This window comes from Erigeron canadensis, chromosome 8 (genome assembly GCF_010389155.1).
Source record: "Erigeron canadensis isolate Cc75 chromosome 8, C_canadensis_v1, whole genome shotgun sequence".
In the NCBI taxonomy this organism is placed as follows: domain Eukaryota; kingdom Viridiplantae; phylum Streptophyta; class Magnoliopsida; order Asterales; family Asteraceae; genus Erigeron; species Erigeron canadensis.
Window position 1 is genome coordinate 30877174 of NC_057768.1, and position 15493 is coordinate 30892666.

The 15493-nt window shown below is 30.7% G+C and overlaps 2 protein-coding genes across 4 annotated transcripts; both read right to left on the bottom strand.

Moving 5' to 3' along the window:
• Positions 1-2875: 2875 nt before the first annotated feature.
• LOC122579071 (zinc-finger homeodomain protein 5-like) lies at positions 2876-4662 on the bottom strand. Of its 3 annotated transcripts, none has more exons than XM_043751163.1 (3): positions 4444-4662; positions 3943-4212; positions 2876-3696 (listed from the first exon to the last, which is right to left on the bottom strand). In XM_043751163.1, the coding sequence occupies exons 2-3, from the start codon at positions 4208-4210 to the stop codon at positions 3107-3109; spliced, it is 858 nt and encodes a 285-aa protein (XP_043607098.1). In that variant the 5' UTR covers positions 4211-4212; positions 4444-4662; the 3' UTR covers positions 2876-3106. The 3 variants fall into 3 exon arrangements, with proteins under 3 accessions (XP_043607098.1, XP_043607096.1, XP_043607097.1); XM_043751161.1 differs by having other exon boundaries at positions 3943-4309; XM_043751162.1 differs by lacking the exon at positions 4444-4662 and having other exon boundaries at positions 3943-4413.
• Positions 4663-12950: 8288 nt separating this feature from the next.
• LOC122610619 lies at positions 12951-14722 on the bottom strand. Its single transcript, XM_043783589.1, has 5 exons — positions 14646-14722; positions 14415-14569; positions 13587-14194; positions 13428-13543; positions 12951-13371 (listed from the first exon to the last, which is right to left on the bottom strand). The coding sequence occupies exons 1-5, from the start codon at positions 14720-14722 to the stop codon at positions 12951-12953; spliced, it is 1377 nt and encodes a 458-aa protein (XP_043639524.1).
• Between the last annotated feature and the right edge of the window lie 771 nt (positions 14723-15493).

A 15493-nucleotide genomic window follows, 5' to 3' on the forward strand; every position in this document is an offset into this window, starting at 1 on the left:
AATTCATTAAGGGTAATTTTGATAATATCTAATAACCCTTTCCTTAAGGGTTGTTTATTAAGGGCAATATAGTAATTTTCCATCTAACTATTTTCTAACCCTTTCCTAAAATAAGGAGGTGAATAATCATTATAAAAGAGTAGTAGATAATAACGTAGAAACTCACCCGGTAAAGCTTCTAGCCTTCCATTACAATCTATTAGGTATGAGAACACCAACAAATGGGTCATTACCGGGTCCACCATCCATAACTAAGCCTGCCAATGAACTTTTGAGCCCAAGTCCAAAAAAGAGCCACACCCTAATAGTCTTAACTCTTATACTATACTTTAATGAAAATTCAAACTCATAAGCATAAATTTCCTTTGACGGCGGTTATTGTTGGTTGGTGGTTGTGGACAACGGCTATGGACTATGGTGGCAACATTGTAGATAGATGGCCCGTTGGTGTGCCCATGAATTTTAAATGTTGGAGATTTTGCTTTTCACTATGCCTCGTGTAAAAATCCGTATCAGATTACTAACTTAACGAAAACTAACTACTAACATTTGTCATTAAAAAAAAAAACGGTATCAAATTTTTTTTTTATTGAATAACAATGGTGGTTGAATTCAGCGACATTGTCTTTTCATCGTCCGGTAGAAATCGACCACGTCACCAGCACAGTCGATCCAAGGGCATGATTGGCGGTGGAAAATCCCACTACCATTTTGGAAAAAACCAGCTAAATGCTAGAGAAAACCCCCATGCCCTCCATAGTGTTAAAAGATCGAGGAAGAGATAGGTCACTATTTATCTTAACAAATAATACATGAATTAACATATTGATATCCTTAGTTTTTTGAAGTTTCAAATTAACAAAATCCGTGAATCACTTATGTAGGATTGTGTCTAGCTCTAAACTAAAGTGTAAGATATAGTCATAATCATTTTTGGCACTTGTATCGTATGGTGTCCCTAACTTAAACACATCAATTAATCAAAACTCAAAAACATATATGTATCAATTTTGTCGATATGATTTGGGGATTATTGGTGGCTGATTTTGGTTATAGTTAACTACTTAACTCACACGGCACTAGACGCATTTGCATGCTATATATGGTACGTGTTCCGGCCAGTCAAGCTCAGTAAATTATGCATATAAATATATGAGTTATGTAGATAAGTGTATGTTGTAAGATTGAGGTAATTTACGGCTTATAACTTCCTCTAGCTAGGATAGCTCTACCAAAGTATGTGTTTTGTCGATGTCATGCCAATTTGTTGCCTTGGTTGTTCATTATCGCAAGTTCACAACTACATATTTAGTACACTGTTGTGGTCATTTGGTGAAGGATTTCGAAGATAGTGTGGTTTTGTATTAGGCTATATGTTGGCATAATGTATCATCTTTCTAATATATGCGGTTTAATATTTTATACTCTTACTTCATCAGTAATATGACTAATATTTAAAAACAGACTCTTTATCATCGGGTAAAATATGATTGTCTAGCATCTGACCAGTTTATATCTCTTTTTTGTGAAATTAATTAGCATTGTAACTATTGTTTATCATTAATATATATGACTTTTTTAAGTATAAAAAATTAACATTTGATAAAACAAGCATTAAAAATTCGAACTACATACTCTAATCCAAACTTTCTATCTCATAGTACGATAACTTTGGTGGCGGGGTGGTAAAAACTGTGGTGACGGCGGTAAAAAATTCAAACTACATACTCTAAGCCATTAAAAACTATAACTATGTGCATATAATTATCCAAGTAATGTCGGCGGTAATGGCGACGGTTGGTGGCGGGAACGGTGGTGACGGCGACGGGTGACAGCGGTAGTGACGGTAGTGATAGAAGTATGATATTAGGGTTGTTTAAGTATAAGGGTAATTTGGGTATAAAAAATATTAATTTTTCTAAAATAGAAAAGTCAATTTGCTTTATAAAAGTTTATATAGATATAGCATTTTTGAACCCACAACCCAACAATACCATCGGTATGAATCATATTGTTATCAAGAACAACAATGCTTTATAACAGGATAATTTCAAGATTTACAACAGATCATATAATAAATTTTGAACCGAACATTTAAATACCCCGTGATATATTATTTCACGTAAAATATAGTGATGAAATAATGACTCATTGACATAAATACACAAATGTACTCTCCTACATCTTTATATCGTGTCGTTTTAACATTGATCTTTTTCATATCCATGTCGTGTCATTTTGCCACTTGTTGCATCAAAGGTCAATTCATTCAAGTTATACCAAACCCAAAAGTTTCCATTTTTCTTGCAAGAATTTTGAATTCCTCACAGTAAATATTTATGATTTCACTATTAATACATTCCATAAAGTTTACTTATAAAAGCCAAGAAATTTACTTTATTCTAAGACAAAGTTATTACTTGTTACCAACAACCATATCCTACCATATACATGTACATTTGTTTCATCAATTCATCTAACAATGTACAACAAAAGATGCAAGGTGTACAACTGCTTGTACAAGACATAACAAAAAACAATGTACAATGAAAGATGCAAATTGTACATCCACTTTTTTATATGTGGAAAAGAGTTTGTACTTGCAAAGAAATGGATGCCCACTCCACTTCCATGTTCTAAACAACTTTTGTTTAGTAGCTTCATAAACTCACAAGGTCTTGGAAACCCAGAAAAAAAACATAACTTGGAAAATCCCAATGAAATCTACCAAGTCCTTTCCTTCATTTAAATAATACTAGTACAATACAATAAAATAAGTAATATATATTAAAATGAATTTGGATTTATAAAATTCAATGAATGTATATAGATATTGTAAATTAAAGAAACTAGCAAGCTAGTTGTAGAATTATAATGATAAAACTAAGATGATAACATTGATAAATAATATTCAACCCAACTAATATAGAGAAAAGTAGTAAAATGAAAACACCAATTAAGAAGATGCAATACAATGCATCTCTAAATCTAGCTTAGTTTTTTCTAGCATATACACAACCCAACTAAACACATTCTTCTAACACTCCCAATATTCATTTTCTTTTTCTTCTTCAAATGCATAAATTGGTTGTACTATACCATACAATCAATTAATGCTTTCATTGGAATCTTGAACTTGCTTTTTCCCAGAAGTGGCTTTATTATTATGCATCCAAACCTTGAGAACTTGTCTTTTAACACAAACTTCAGCACAAAATCTTTGAACTTCAGGATCATCTTCTCTTGGTATCCTCCACCCAACTTTCTCAGCAAACTCAAGCATCTTTTCCTTTTGTTCTTGTGTAAACTTTGTTCTAAATCTTTTTTTAGCCACCCCATATGGTGGTACAACACCACCACCACCAGTAGTAGTAGTGAAATTCAGCTCTTCACTTGATGACTCAGTGGCTGCACCACCACCACTTCCAAGGCCAAATGCCATTTTCACTGGTGGAGCATTGATGGATGTAGCCCAGTTTGGGTGGTGGTGGTGGTGGAGGGATATTGCCGGTGGTGTACGGTGGTGGTGGTGGTGGTGGAATGAGGGTGATGGTGTTGGTGATGGTAATGGTGGTGGAAGTTGAAGAAATGGTCCTGCTGTTGGACTGCAGTTTGTGGCTGGGTATTCTTTCCTGTGGAAATTTCTGTGGCAGTTGCAAGCTGCACATTTTAGTGCTTCTAGTGTTCCATCATCACCTGTATATATATATATATATATATTATATATATAATAACCCCATAACCATATACATAAAAAAAAATAAATAAATAAAAATTAATTAGCATATTTATAATCATATAGAGTTTTTTTTTTTAAACGGTAAATTTGAGTTCAAAAGCATGCCTCTTCATATAACCAGCACACTCATAGTTTTGATTTATAAAGCTTAAAATTAACAATGAGGATAGTATTGCATAGTTTTTAATTACGTGTGTATATACCTGATGGCATAAACTCGCCGCAACCATCAGTGATGTTACCACCCATGTTGGCAGCATGGTTCTTGAGGCATTCTTTGTAACGAGGAAGTTGCAATGGTGACTTCAAGAGTTTAGATCCGACTGATATTGGGGTGACTGAAGCTCCAGTACCCGGAAACCTATCCGGATCCAAACCATGGTGATCCAAAGTTTCAGAAGAAGATTCTCTAATCAAATGATTGTTGTTGTTGTTGTTGTTGTTGTTGATATAAGGAGGTGAGGTTTGCATTCCTATCATTTCTTTCTCATGAGTACTTCCACTTAAAGCCATTAATGAGTAACTAACTAGCTAATTAGCTTAGCTAGCTAGTTAATAATAATCAAAACCCTAAAAACATGCTTCATTGTCAACAAGATTTAAAAAAGAAACAAACCCATTATAGTGCTAGCTTAAATCTTGGAGACCCACAAACCAATTAATCAAATGTGATGAAAAACCCTAAAAAAGATAGAATCTTTTACCTGAGAGAGAATTAGCAGCTTATGGTGATAATTTCATGGAATTTGGAGATAGAAAAAGGGGAGTAGGAGAAGGTGTTGCAGAGGTTCCAACAGGACAAGTATGAAGGCAACAAGAGACAGCTTGGTTGCCTAAGATGGAGTTTAGAGAGAGATAGGGAGATAAGAATAATAGTGAGAGAGGAGAGAGTGGGAAACAACTCAACAACAAAGGAAAGATGACATAATATGCTTAACTCTACTACATGTGAGAAACTTACACATAAATAATCTCTTTTCAGACAAATCAATATGTGTTTTTAATTTTTACACAATGGGTGGACGGTAAAAGGATCGGAGTTGGTTTGACAATTGGTTAAAAAGTATTCACTTGATTACATTGTGTGCAATTTAAACATAGTAGAATGGGTTAAGTCGGAAAAGGAAAAATACAACTCAAAGTTATCCATGACACTACGAGGACAAAATTTTATGACACAGTAATTAAGAATGTTGAAAGTCGGCTATTTGAAGTTAATTTCCGGATAATATATTTCACTATCCGAATATATATTCAAACTTTTAATATTTGACTTTGGAATTTTTAGATATATGAAATATCCGGGATATCTAAAGTATACAAAAAATATATAGATATCTACCAATAAATTAAAACAGGATTAAGATGTTCTTGAAACGACATATGGCGTAATCTTTGATCGACACGTGTCCTTTTCAGTTATTTATTTTATTAAATTAGTTTTTTTAATTGTATATAAATTCAATTTTCTTATTAGAGTTAAAATTAAACTATAGCTCTTAGTTTATAGATACAAAACACATTATAACCTTATTTGATTAATCGTTTTCTCATTAATAAAATTTGTTTTTTTTCCTCAATTCTTCAAATCTTATCATTTATATTACTCATAATAAGTTAATAACATAAAGACTTTAACTAATTGAGTTTACGATCCAAAATCACAAGGCTATTTGTCGTCATCCTTTATGCTTACAAGTTCTAATTTTGATGTGATTTTAAAAATTTAACATAAATCCAAAACTTTAACTAAATATATATATATATATATATATTATATATATATATATCATTACTATTTACTATGATCATTGGTTTACTTTAACCATAATTTATTTCATACTCACAAACTATGTATGAGTTATATTCGAATTATTACGATACAATCTATGTAGATATCGTACATCGTACGGGTATTAGGACTAGTTTTTAGAAATATTCGAATATTTTCTGAATTTGATAAAAGATTTTTTGAATATGATTGAATCATTTACTTTTTAAACATTTCAAACTTTCAACGACAGTTTTGTTTAAAAGTCTAGGCAACATCTATTTTTTATTTAGACATGCAAGTTAGTAAAATTTATTCATTAATCAAAGTAACCACAATGTCTTGTGTAAATTGAATACTAAATATATAATACTCGTAACATTTTGGTTATTTTCAAAATAATGTTTTTTTGTGACTTTTAAGGATATTTACATATATCACACAACAATTTACGTATATTAATATTTAAATCAGTTATTTTTTAAAAAAATTATAAAACAATTAAATAGTGAGCCAACATCTCTGGTTTATGACTAAGCAGTCTGGTTGGCTTGTTGCATAATTTTGTTTCAATTTGAATTGAAATTTGTTTATTGTCTTTTAAATTAGTAATTCGAATTTCAGATAACTAATCGGATTCTAAAAAACATGATCGGGAGTAGCTGTGTAAAAAGGGTAAAGTGGACGAGACCCCTCAATCCCAGATACCATATCAGTACCCATACAAACAACACACAACCACAATGTTTATAGCGCAGGCAAATAGTCTGTCTAGAAAATTTCACAAGTTTAAGGTAGGATGTAAGCCTCGAACCTGTGCCCAAATATAGTGTAAGAAGCTACGTATGTAGGATCCTTTATCTTTTGTCTTGATGATAATGATTGATCTTGATCAACGTGTATAATGAATTTACTTGTGAGGATTGAAAATAAGTGAACTTTATTAATAGCATATAGTTAAAAAGAAAAAAATTTTACTTAGTATGAGAATCAGTGCTTGTTACAGATTGAGCCAAAAATGTATTAAATTTTTTTAAATTATTGATTCTAATTGGAAAAGAAATAAAATAGAAACAAAAAGCTAATCTCACAATAGGATTACTCAAAATATTAGGATTTTTTCATTCAAAATATTAGGATTTTTTCATTCTAATATGGGAATTTTTTTTTTTTATAATTTCGTACTAGATTTTAGACCCGTGTCCAACACTGGATACGAGATTTACGATATTAACAATATTATATCTTCATACATTTAAGTCATAAAAGCTTACAATTTTAAAAAAAACACGGTTTTATAGTGTTATATTTTGCAAGTTGTAGTTAATAATCATAGGTTCCTCACTGTCATTATTAGCCTAGACATATTGATGGAATTGTTTGTCGTAGTTATTCCACAAAGACACATGCTATATATAATAATTTCTCCATTATAATATATTTTCAAACAGATGTACTCATAATGTGATATTATTAAAAAAAAATAATTAAGAATTAAAATATAAACATATTTGTGATCCCGAACATGACATTCAAGAGAAAAGACTGCAAAATCTTTCCGAAGTGTTATAAAGAGGGAAGGCGCGCTACCTTTTTTTCTTGCTTCTGTAAATTGGCAATAGGACATCCTAAAATGGCAGTTCCTGCTCCTTGAGAGGTACCAAATAAATGACTACTTGAATCGGGATTTTGAGCATAAAGATTCCACTGACCTGTAAAAAGTGGGCCTAATCCTTGGGGATGTGGTAATACATCTAAGAAATTATTCCATCGAACGGATTCCCCTCTGGATGCAGGAATAGCGACATGGACTAAATGCCCTGTCCAAGCCAAGGAACTTACGCCGAAGAGTCCTGATAAATGATGATTGAGACGAGATTCCGCATTTTTGAACCACGAAACACTTGGTTTCCATTTCGGTTGTAAGTGTAACCAACCCGCTATTAAAATGTATTTAATCATGATGCGCGTTCATAACACGCATATGTTTATTTTCAATCACTTGTTCTATGATAATATGATAACAATCAAATAATACATGTAAGGCTAATCATTATATGGGATTTTTTTTTTTTTTTTTTTATAATTTCGAATGCCAATTACCCATAAAAAGCTTCATTGATCTAAATTAGTTTTTTCATATCTTGTCATTGCAAATTTAAATTAGATAACCTGAGGCTATTTTTTTTTTAAAAATTATTAACCATGTTAATAATTATAGAAAAAATTTCATTAATTCATTTTTTTTTTTTCTACTGTCACTAAATTTCCATTTATTTTTATCTATTCATAAAATATTAAATCTCACTAAATATTTAATTTTAATATAATAATTACACTTTTAGCTTTAAAATTGAAAAAAAAAGATTATCAATTCACTATTTAACTAAATAAAATATTTTTAATATTTTTTTTATATCATAAACTATTATAACTATATGTTCACTTTTATTTTCAATGAATTTATAAATCAAAAATCTCGTTATGTATAAAAGTTTTTAAAACATTTATAATGTTTAACATACCGTATGTAAATACAAGACTAGAATCTAATATATGTAACCAGTTAGCTATATAAATATTTAAATAGTGATATAACAATGTTTGCAATTCATATGAAGTTAGTTACATAATATCAATTTTTATGGTGTTTTTAGAATGTAATATTTTGTGTCTGTCCATGTTTATAAATTTTTTGTAGTCCGCCATTTATAACTTATGTAAAATTATTTTTAGACCGGTTAAGCTTTTTGTTTGATACCTTACAACACAAATTTTTTTAAGTTTCGCTATTACATTTTTAAGTAATTTTAATTTAAAATCTAGACATCATAAATTTTTAGCTTTGATAAGAAATAATTTTCACAAAATCTTTCTTAGATTAAAAAGTTAATTGTAAGATTCTTCATGTGGTTTGTCTATTTTTGTAATGGAGATCCTTTTTTCCGAGTATCATTATAATTGGGCTCATTATTTTAAAACTTTTTTACAAGATTAGTCTCTTATTAACAGATATGTTATCAAGTGTCGTTATGTTATCACGTGGCCATCACGTGTAAGGGATATATCCTAATTTCATACAACACAAAAGAAACCTCATTGCTAATGAATTTGAAAAGGACCCAATTGCTAAGTTGGAAAACCCACAGGGACCATTTTTGTAATTAACATTTTGATATCTTTTTTAATTTAATTCAAGTGATCGCAATATACAATTATTTGTGCCTCAAACTCCTAATTAGTAAATTTATGTACACTCTAAGATTTTAATTATGAAGATGTGCCTTGTATAAATATTTTTATTTTTATTTTTTGAAACTAATTTATATATAAACTTTTATTACCATTTAAGATTAAGAACCAAGAGTTTCTATGTTAGAATTTTGATATTCGTAAAAAAAAAACCTGTTCGATTTATATAAAAGTCATGTGGTATTTTAATTCTTTATGTAACATATAAAAGGGTTGATTAAGTTTATTTTAATATAAATGTTAACAAATTATGGTGAATTAATAAATATATGTGAAAGTTTATTTAAGTATAGATGTTAATAATTTTTGTTGATATATTTTTGATATATCAAGTAATACATTTTGAATCTTTTGAGACGTGGATATATTTATTATGTAGATTATATTACCATCGTCAATTGAAACATTTATAAGTTTTGTAACTTTTATGAAAATATATTTTTAATAATTTAATTATTAATAATCATGAAAAGCTAAAAAATATTAATAGTTATACTTAACTTAGGTATTTTGTGATATTTATTCTTGTATGCAAAAATTAAAAAGTGTAATGTAAAGATGGGATTACAAAATACCGGATCTCTATTCTTCTAGCAAACTTCTTTTGATGATAAAAAAGAAACAAGAAAAGTATAAACTGATAATAAGAACTTTTTTCAATTATTAAAAAAAGAAAGGCTAATTGGATGAGAACCTTCTGATCCCATGTACCATTTGGTACCCACTAATCCCTCAGCTAGGCTAGTGTCCAGGTGAATCTCAACCACTTAATAATCCCCTGATTATCTCAAGTTTGCCTTTGGCAAGACTCGAACCCAGGACCTCTCTTGAAAAGTGACGACTGATAATGAATAATTGATTTCTTTTGTGGATCTATATTTTTAATTAATAATTTTAATTACAAAACATGTAAAATTGTATTTAAATGTTTATTAATTTTTTATTGGTCAATAAGTATTTAGATCAGCAATATTTTACTAAATACAAAGAAAAGACAAACTTTATATGTTAACTCGTATTTAAAAAGTGTATAATATATACCGAACATATTATTATATTTAAAGTTATTCAAAAAATCTAATATGAAATGGTCTTTCAACCATTGAGCTAAAACTACATTTGATAAAATAATTGGAGTATATACCTCTTAACTTTTAAATAACTATACTTTTCTCTTTTATATAAATACTTAAATTTAATACAACACCACCACTCCCACCACCTGTTGTCTCCACCGTTGCTGTTACTACCGTCATTGCAGACACCGCCGCTGCTACTAGTATTGTTGTTGCATCATGTCATCATGCGTCTATCGTTTAATCTATTTAACTATAAATTAAATAGTTTTTTATATGACTAAAATATATATTTTTCTATGGCTAATTAAAAGATTTAATACAATGTTTTTCTTGTAGCGTGTCTTCTTATCTATACACGACCGCAAATCCACTATGCCAATGTACTTTCATCTGCAGGCTTTAAAATCCATTAAATGGCTAAAGGAGACGTATATCTTATAATTATTAATAATACGTATTAACTAACACTTTTTAAGGTTTTTTCTTTTTTTTTTCCCCTCTTTTTACTTTCTAAATTTATTTAATTATTATTATTATTTTTTATTTTATTTTTATTTTTTTGCAGTAGCCAACTTAAACACGATGATATATTGAAAATGAAAACATTAATCAAATGCAAATGGTAACGTATTATTACATGAGAAATGTTAGGTAAAACATGTAGTATCTATCGTAGATAAAACAAGGAGAATTATGTAAAATTCGGGGGATGTTATGTAAAATTCAGGGGTGGGGGGCTATGTATGTTTATCAAATTCAAAAGTTTAATTTATAACTTTTTTTAAGTGCCAGTATCTAAACTTAGGTAAAGTCTGCAGTACGGATCATTTTTCCTTATTACATTTACACTAAATGTATCCGTAAAAAAATAAAATATAAAAAATTTAATATTAAGAATGCGAAGCTGGGGATCTTTTTAGGAACCTGGCGGAAGGGATCTTAGATTAGAGACTTGGGATTAAGTCTTGATTATCTATTGCTTCGGACATTACTTATTTTTTGAGCGTGTACGTGTTATCACTCATATTCTACAAGAAAGCGCGGGTTTCAACTTCCAGCATATTGTCTACCTTGGATGTCACTGCCGTGATTTGGATCATTAACATCTAACACTTTTTGTTTTTATAAAAATACAAATGGTTACTTATTTTACACTTTATACCGGCCAAATGAATTTTTCTTTAAGTTATACATCAATCAATTTTATGCATAACAAAAATCAGTTTCTATCTATAGATATAAATATTAATATTAAGAATAACCTTAATTGGACTTATATATTGAGACTATGTGATCATATAGGTTATAGAAAAAAAATTGATCGATAATAGTCATTTGGTATAAGTATTATTATTATCTTGACAACATTTATAATAAAATATATGATTAATCCTCTTAATAGAATGATTTAAAAATCTTCGCAAAATTAAAGGTAAAATTAGTAAAAAGAATTAGTAGATATCACATGATCACATTCTTGTAGTTTCATGAAAACTTTTAAATTAATTTTTAAAAAGATTTATCATATTTTTTTATAATATATAAATGTTGGGTGATTCAAAGATGTCTAGGTAGTTTTAAACTCAGATATACCTAATTAATGAAGATATTTATGTGACCATTTTAGACCACTTATCTAATTACTCTTAAAGTAGTAAGGTCTTAAATATGAGATCGCATTCTAATATGGAAACATGAGTTTAACCATTTGGTCATCTTGATAAATTAATTATTTGAGATAATTTGTAACCTTAATACCTTTTTTAAGTAATTTATAAAAAGATTTGCTAACTAGTGCCCCAGTTATGGTACATTGAATGAAGTCAAAATTTTCCTAAATTATTAAAAATTACATTTAATGCTCATTAATTCAACTTGATAATTACCATTTTTATATGAATCATAAATACCTAATTAAATATTTAAGGAAAATTTGACTTCATTAAATGCACCGTAACTAGTGCTCATGGGGTACTAGTTAGCAAATCCCATTTATAAAACCTACTTTTGCATTATTACCCGTACTAGGGGATAAACAATTCGATTCTGATGTTTACTAATAATATGGCTCTAGCTTGATTCGAGCTCGCATAATATTTCAAAATGTGTTCAAACTCGAATCTATAGTTATTATTTTTGCTTAAATTCGATATGCTTTTATGTTTTTAGCTTTTTATTTACCTATATTTCACAATCATGAACTTCATAAACTTGTCTAAATACTCGATTCTTAAGTCTTAACCAATCAATTCTTTGAGATAACTTGTAACCTTAATACCTTTTTAAGTAATTTATAAAACACACTTTACATTATTACCCGTGACTAAGGTTATAAACAAGTCGATCATGATGTTTACTAGTAATTTGGCTCTAGTTAGATTCGAGCTTGAATAACATTTCAAAAATGTGTTCGAACACGAATCTTTAGTTATTTTTCTAGTTTGAGTTCGATACACTCTTTAAGTTTTTAAGTTTTTATTTAACTATATTTCATAGTCATGAACTCCATAAACTTGTGTTCAAGAAATCTCATTTATGATGCCAAGTAAATTTATTCTTAAGTTAAAAAAGAACGCATCAAACTTATTTATGCTAAGCTCATTGGATCCATGTGATTCGTGTAACTCAGATACTTCGTTCAACCGAATAATTAAAGAAAGTTTTTCGAACAAGCGACTCAAATATTAACTTTTTAAAATTCAACTCAGTGACATCAATCTAGTAGTACGAGTAGTACGACTCAAGTTGAAGCGCGCATAATCATGCTTGAATCCAGTTTAAACAAGCTTAGGCTTAAATACCTAGTTAAAGAACTCGACTCATTTTTAGGGGAAGAGGAGTCATGTGGCTCAAATTCTCATCTCTCCCAAATTCTATCAATCAAATACCTCCAACTCAATTTTCCTTTTCATCCCTCCCAACTATTTTTAATGTCATTCATGACTTTCCCACCCCTCCCAATTTTTTTTTTCTTTTTCATTTAATTTAATTAAACATTTTCTTTTTTAATAAAAACTTCAAATATTTCATTCAAATTAAACTAAACATTACATAAACATAAATTAAAAAGTACATAAATTTAAATTCTAAATTTCTAAAATGAAGACAACTAAATCAAACTCGCAACTGATGGTTGCTGCATCGCTGGATCGTCAAGGAATGATAAGTCTAAAGCCGATACATGCGCCGTGAGATCGTATCGGAACCGATGATGCACGTTCTCTTCCATTATCTCCCGGTTTGCTTCCGGGTTATAAACTCTTGGCACCGGTGGATCCATAATATGAACCGGTGATATCGCCCGCCCGTTGTCTTTGATGATCATGTTGTGTAGTATAGTACACGCAGCGACGACTTTTTTGATTTTTTCCATTGTCCATAGCCGGAGGGGACGGTCCAAGATTTTCCATTTTCCATTGAGAACACCAAACGCTCGCTCAACATCCTTTCTTGCAGCCTCTTGTAGTCTTTTAAATTTCTTTTCATCTTGTTCCACTGGATGAGGATAAGCTTTAACAAACCCAACCCACCTAGGATAGATTCCATCGGTAAGTTAGTAACCGCGCTTGTACTCATGTCCATTTACGCTAAATGAACTGTCTGGCGCGGATCCATTACACTCGTTTTGAAACAACGGCGACTGCTGCAAAACATTGACATCGTTGTTCGATCCAGCGGGACCGAAAAACGAATGTCAAATCCCTAAGTCATAAGAAGCAACACATTCAATCATAATAGTAGGTACCTTGTGATCACCCTTCGTGTATTGCCCCTTTAAGTGTTTAGGGCACATCCTCCATTCGATGTGTGTACAATCAAGACTACCAAGCATTCCTGGAATGTGATGTCTTTCTTCATGAACTTGTGTGATGAGAGCCAAGTCATGAGATGTAGGCCTACGTAAGAACTCCTTTTGATACAAATTGACGACCGCATCACAAAAGTACTCCATACTCTTGCGTTCCGTTCTAGCAGCCATACATAAATACTCGTCATACGCGTCTGAAGGTTCACCCGTAGACAGTTGCTTGATCGCCGATGTGCACTTTTGAAGAGCGGTGCAACTTTGTTTACCCTGTGCGTTGTACCTCTCTTGAAAGTAACTAAAGTTGGCTTCAATATCACCAATAATCTTCAAAAACAACCTCTTGCTCATGCGAAAACGATGACGAAAAAATGGTTCGTCAAACTTTGAGTCTTCAACGAAGTAGTCACGCATTAATATCGCGTGAGCTACTTTCCGGTCTCGATCGATATACCTACGAGTGTCGGTAGAGGTACCGGTATCTTCAAGCTCGGCGTACACTTGGTTAAAGAACTCAAAAGTACTCCCCGTAGACGATTCGTCTAACTCTGGGGAACACAAAATGAAGAAGGTGAGGAAGAGGAATCCATTTTTTAGTAATTTGGTGTTTGTTTTGTTGAAAATGTGAAGATATGTTTTTCGTTTGGTGATTTTTTTTGGTTAAAAATGATGTGTATTTATAAATAAAGAGTAAGGAAATTTTTTTTTTTTAATTAAGGTTCAACGGTTAAAAAGTGACGGACCCCACCCTCACACGCTCCTCCTAACGGTTCAAAACTCTCATCCTTCCCCGGGCTTTAATGCCACTCGTGTCCATGCCGTCCTCATGCCATTTAGATGGCGCCGGTGTAGCTTCGACATGGCCATGCCGTCCACCACTCGTCTCCTCCTTATGTCTGAAACCAAAAGTGTACCTTAAATCCCTATTTAAAATATAAAATGGTAAAAATAAAAACAGAAATAAAAAGGTGAAATGGGAAAATGGACAAGAAAACCGACAAAGTCACGTTGGGAGTTATCACCCACGCCCTGCCAAGCTTGGTCCCATCCCACAAAACTCCCTCCTTCCCCTTCATTATTGCTTCTTTCCCCGCTCTCTAATTTTCCCTTTTTTTACTTTTCTTATTTTTATGTTTAACTTAAAAGTGTTCTCTACCTTCTCACTCTACCTATCATTTTGATTCTTTTTACAGTTTGAGGTGACCCATCATCAACTTTTATGATCTTCCATTATAACGTGTATATAATTACTATATAATAATAAATGTGAGTGAACTTCCCTCTATTATCTTTAACTAATCATCGTAATTTATAAGATGGTAAGTCGTTACATATTTACATGTGAAAATTCAAAGGGTAAAATAAATAAATAAAAAATAACTTGAATTCACCTGTCACATTTATATGTTTTTAAAAGGATTTTTAAGCTAATTTTTAAGAAAATTAATCATTTTATATAATACTATAACGAAAACGATATATATAATTAAATTTGATAGGAATACAAATATAATAAAAACTTTAATGTTAATGTATGCGAGATCAAAAATTGAGAGTAACGAGTCATATGCTCACACAATGTAGTGGTATAATGATAACGACGGTAGTGACGGTAATGAGTGGTGGTGGTAATAGCGACGGTAGTGGCGGCAGAGATAGTGAACAACTTGTCAAGTTTATTATTTTCAAAGTCAAACTTTACGAACTTTGACTATAAATATTTTTGTTTGTGTTATGTAATATTTGATGAAAATTATATGGATTGATTGTGTTTTAGATGTGTGTTTCATTAGTATAACTTCTATCTACTATTATATAACACAACTAAAAATATATATGGTCAAAAT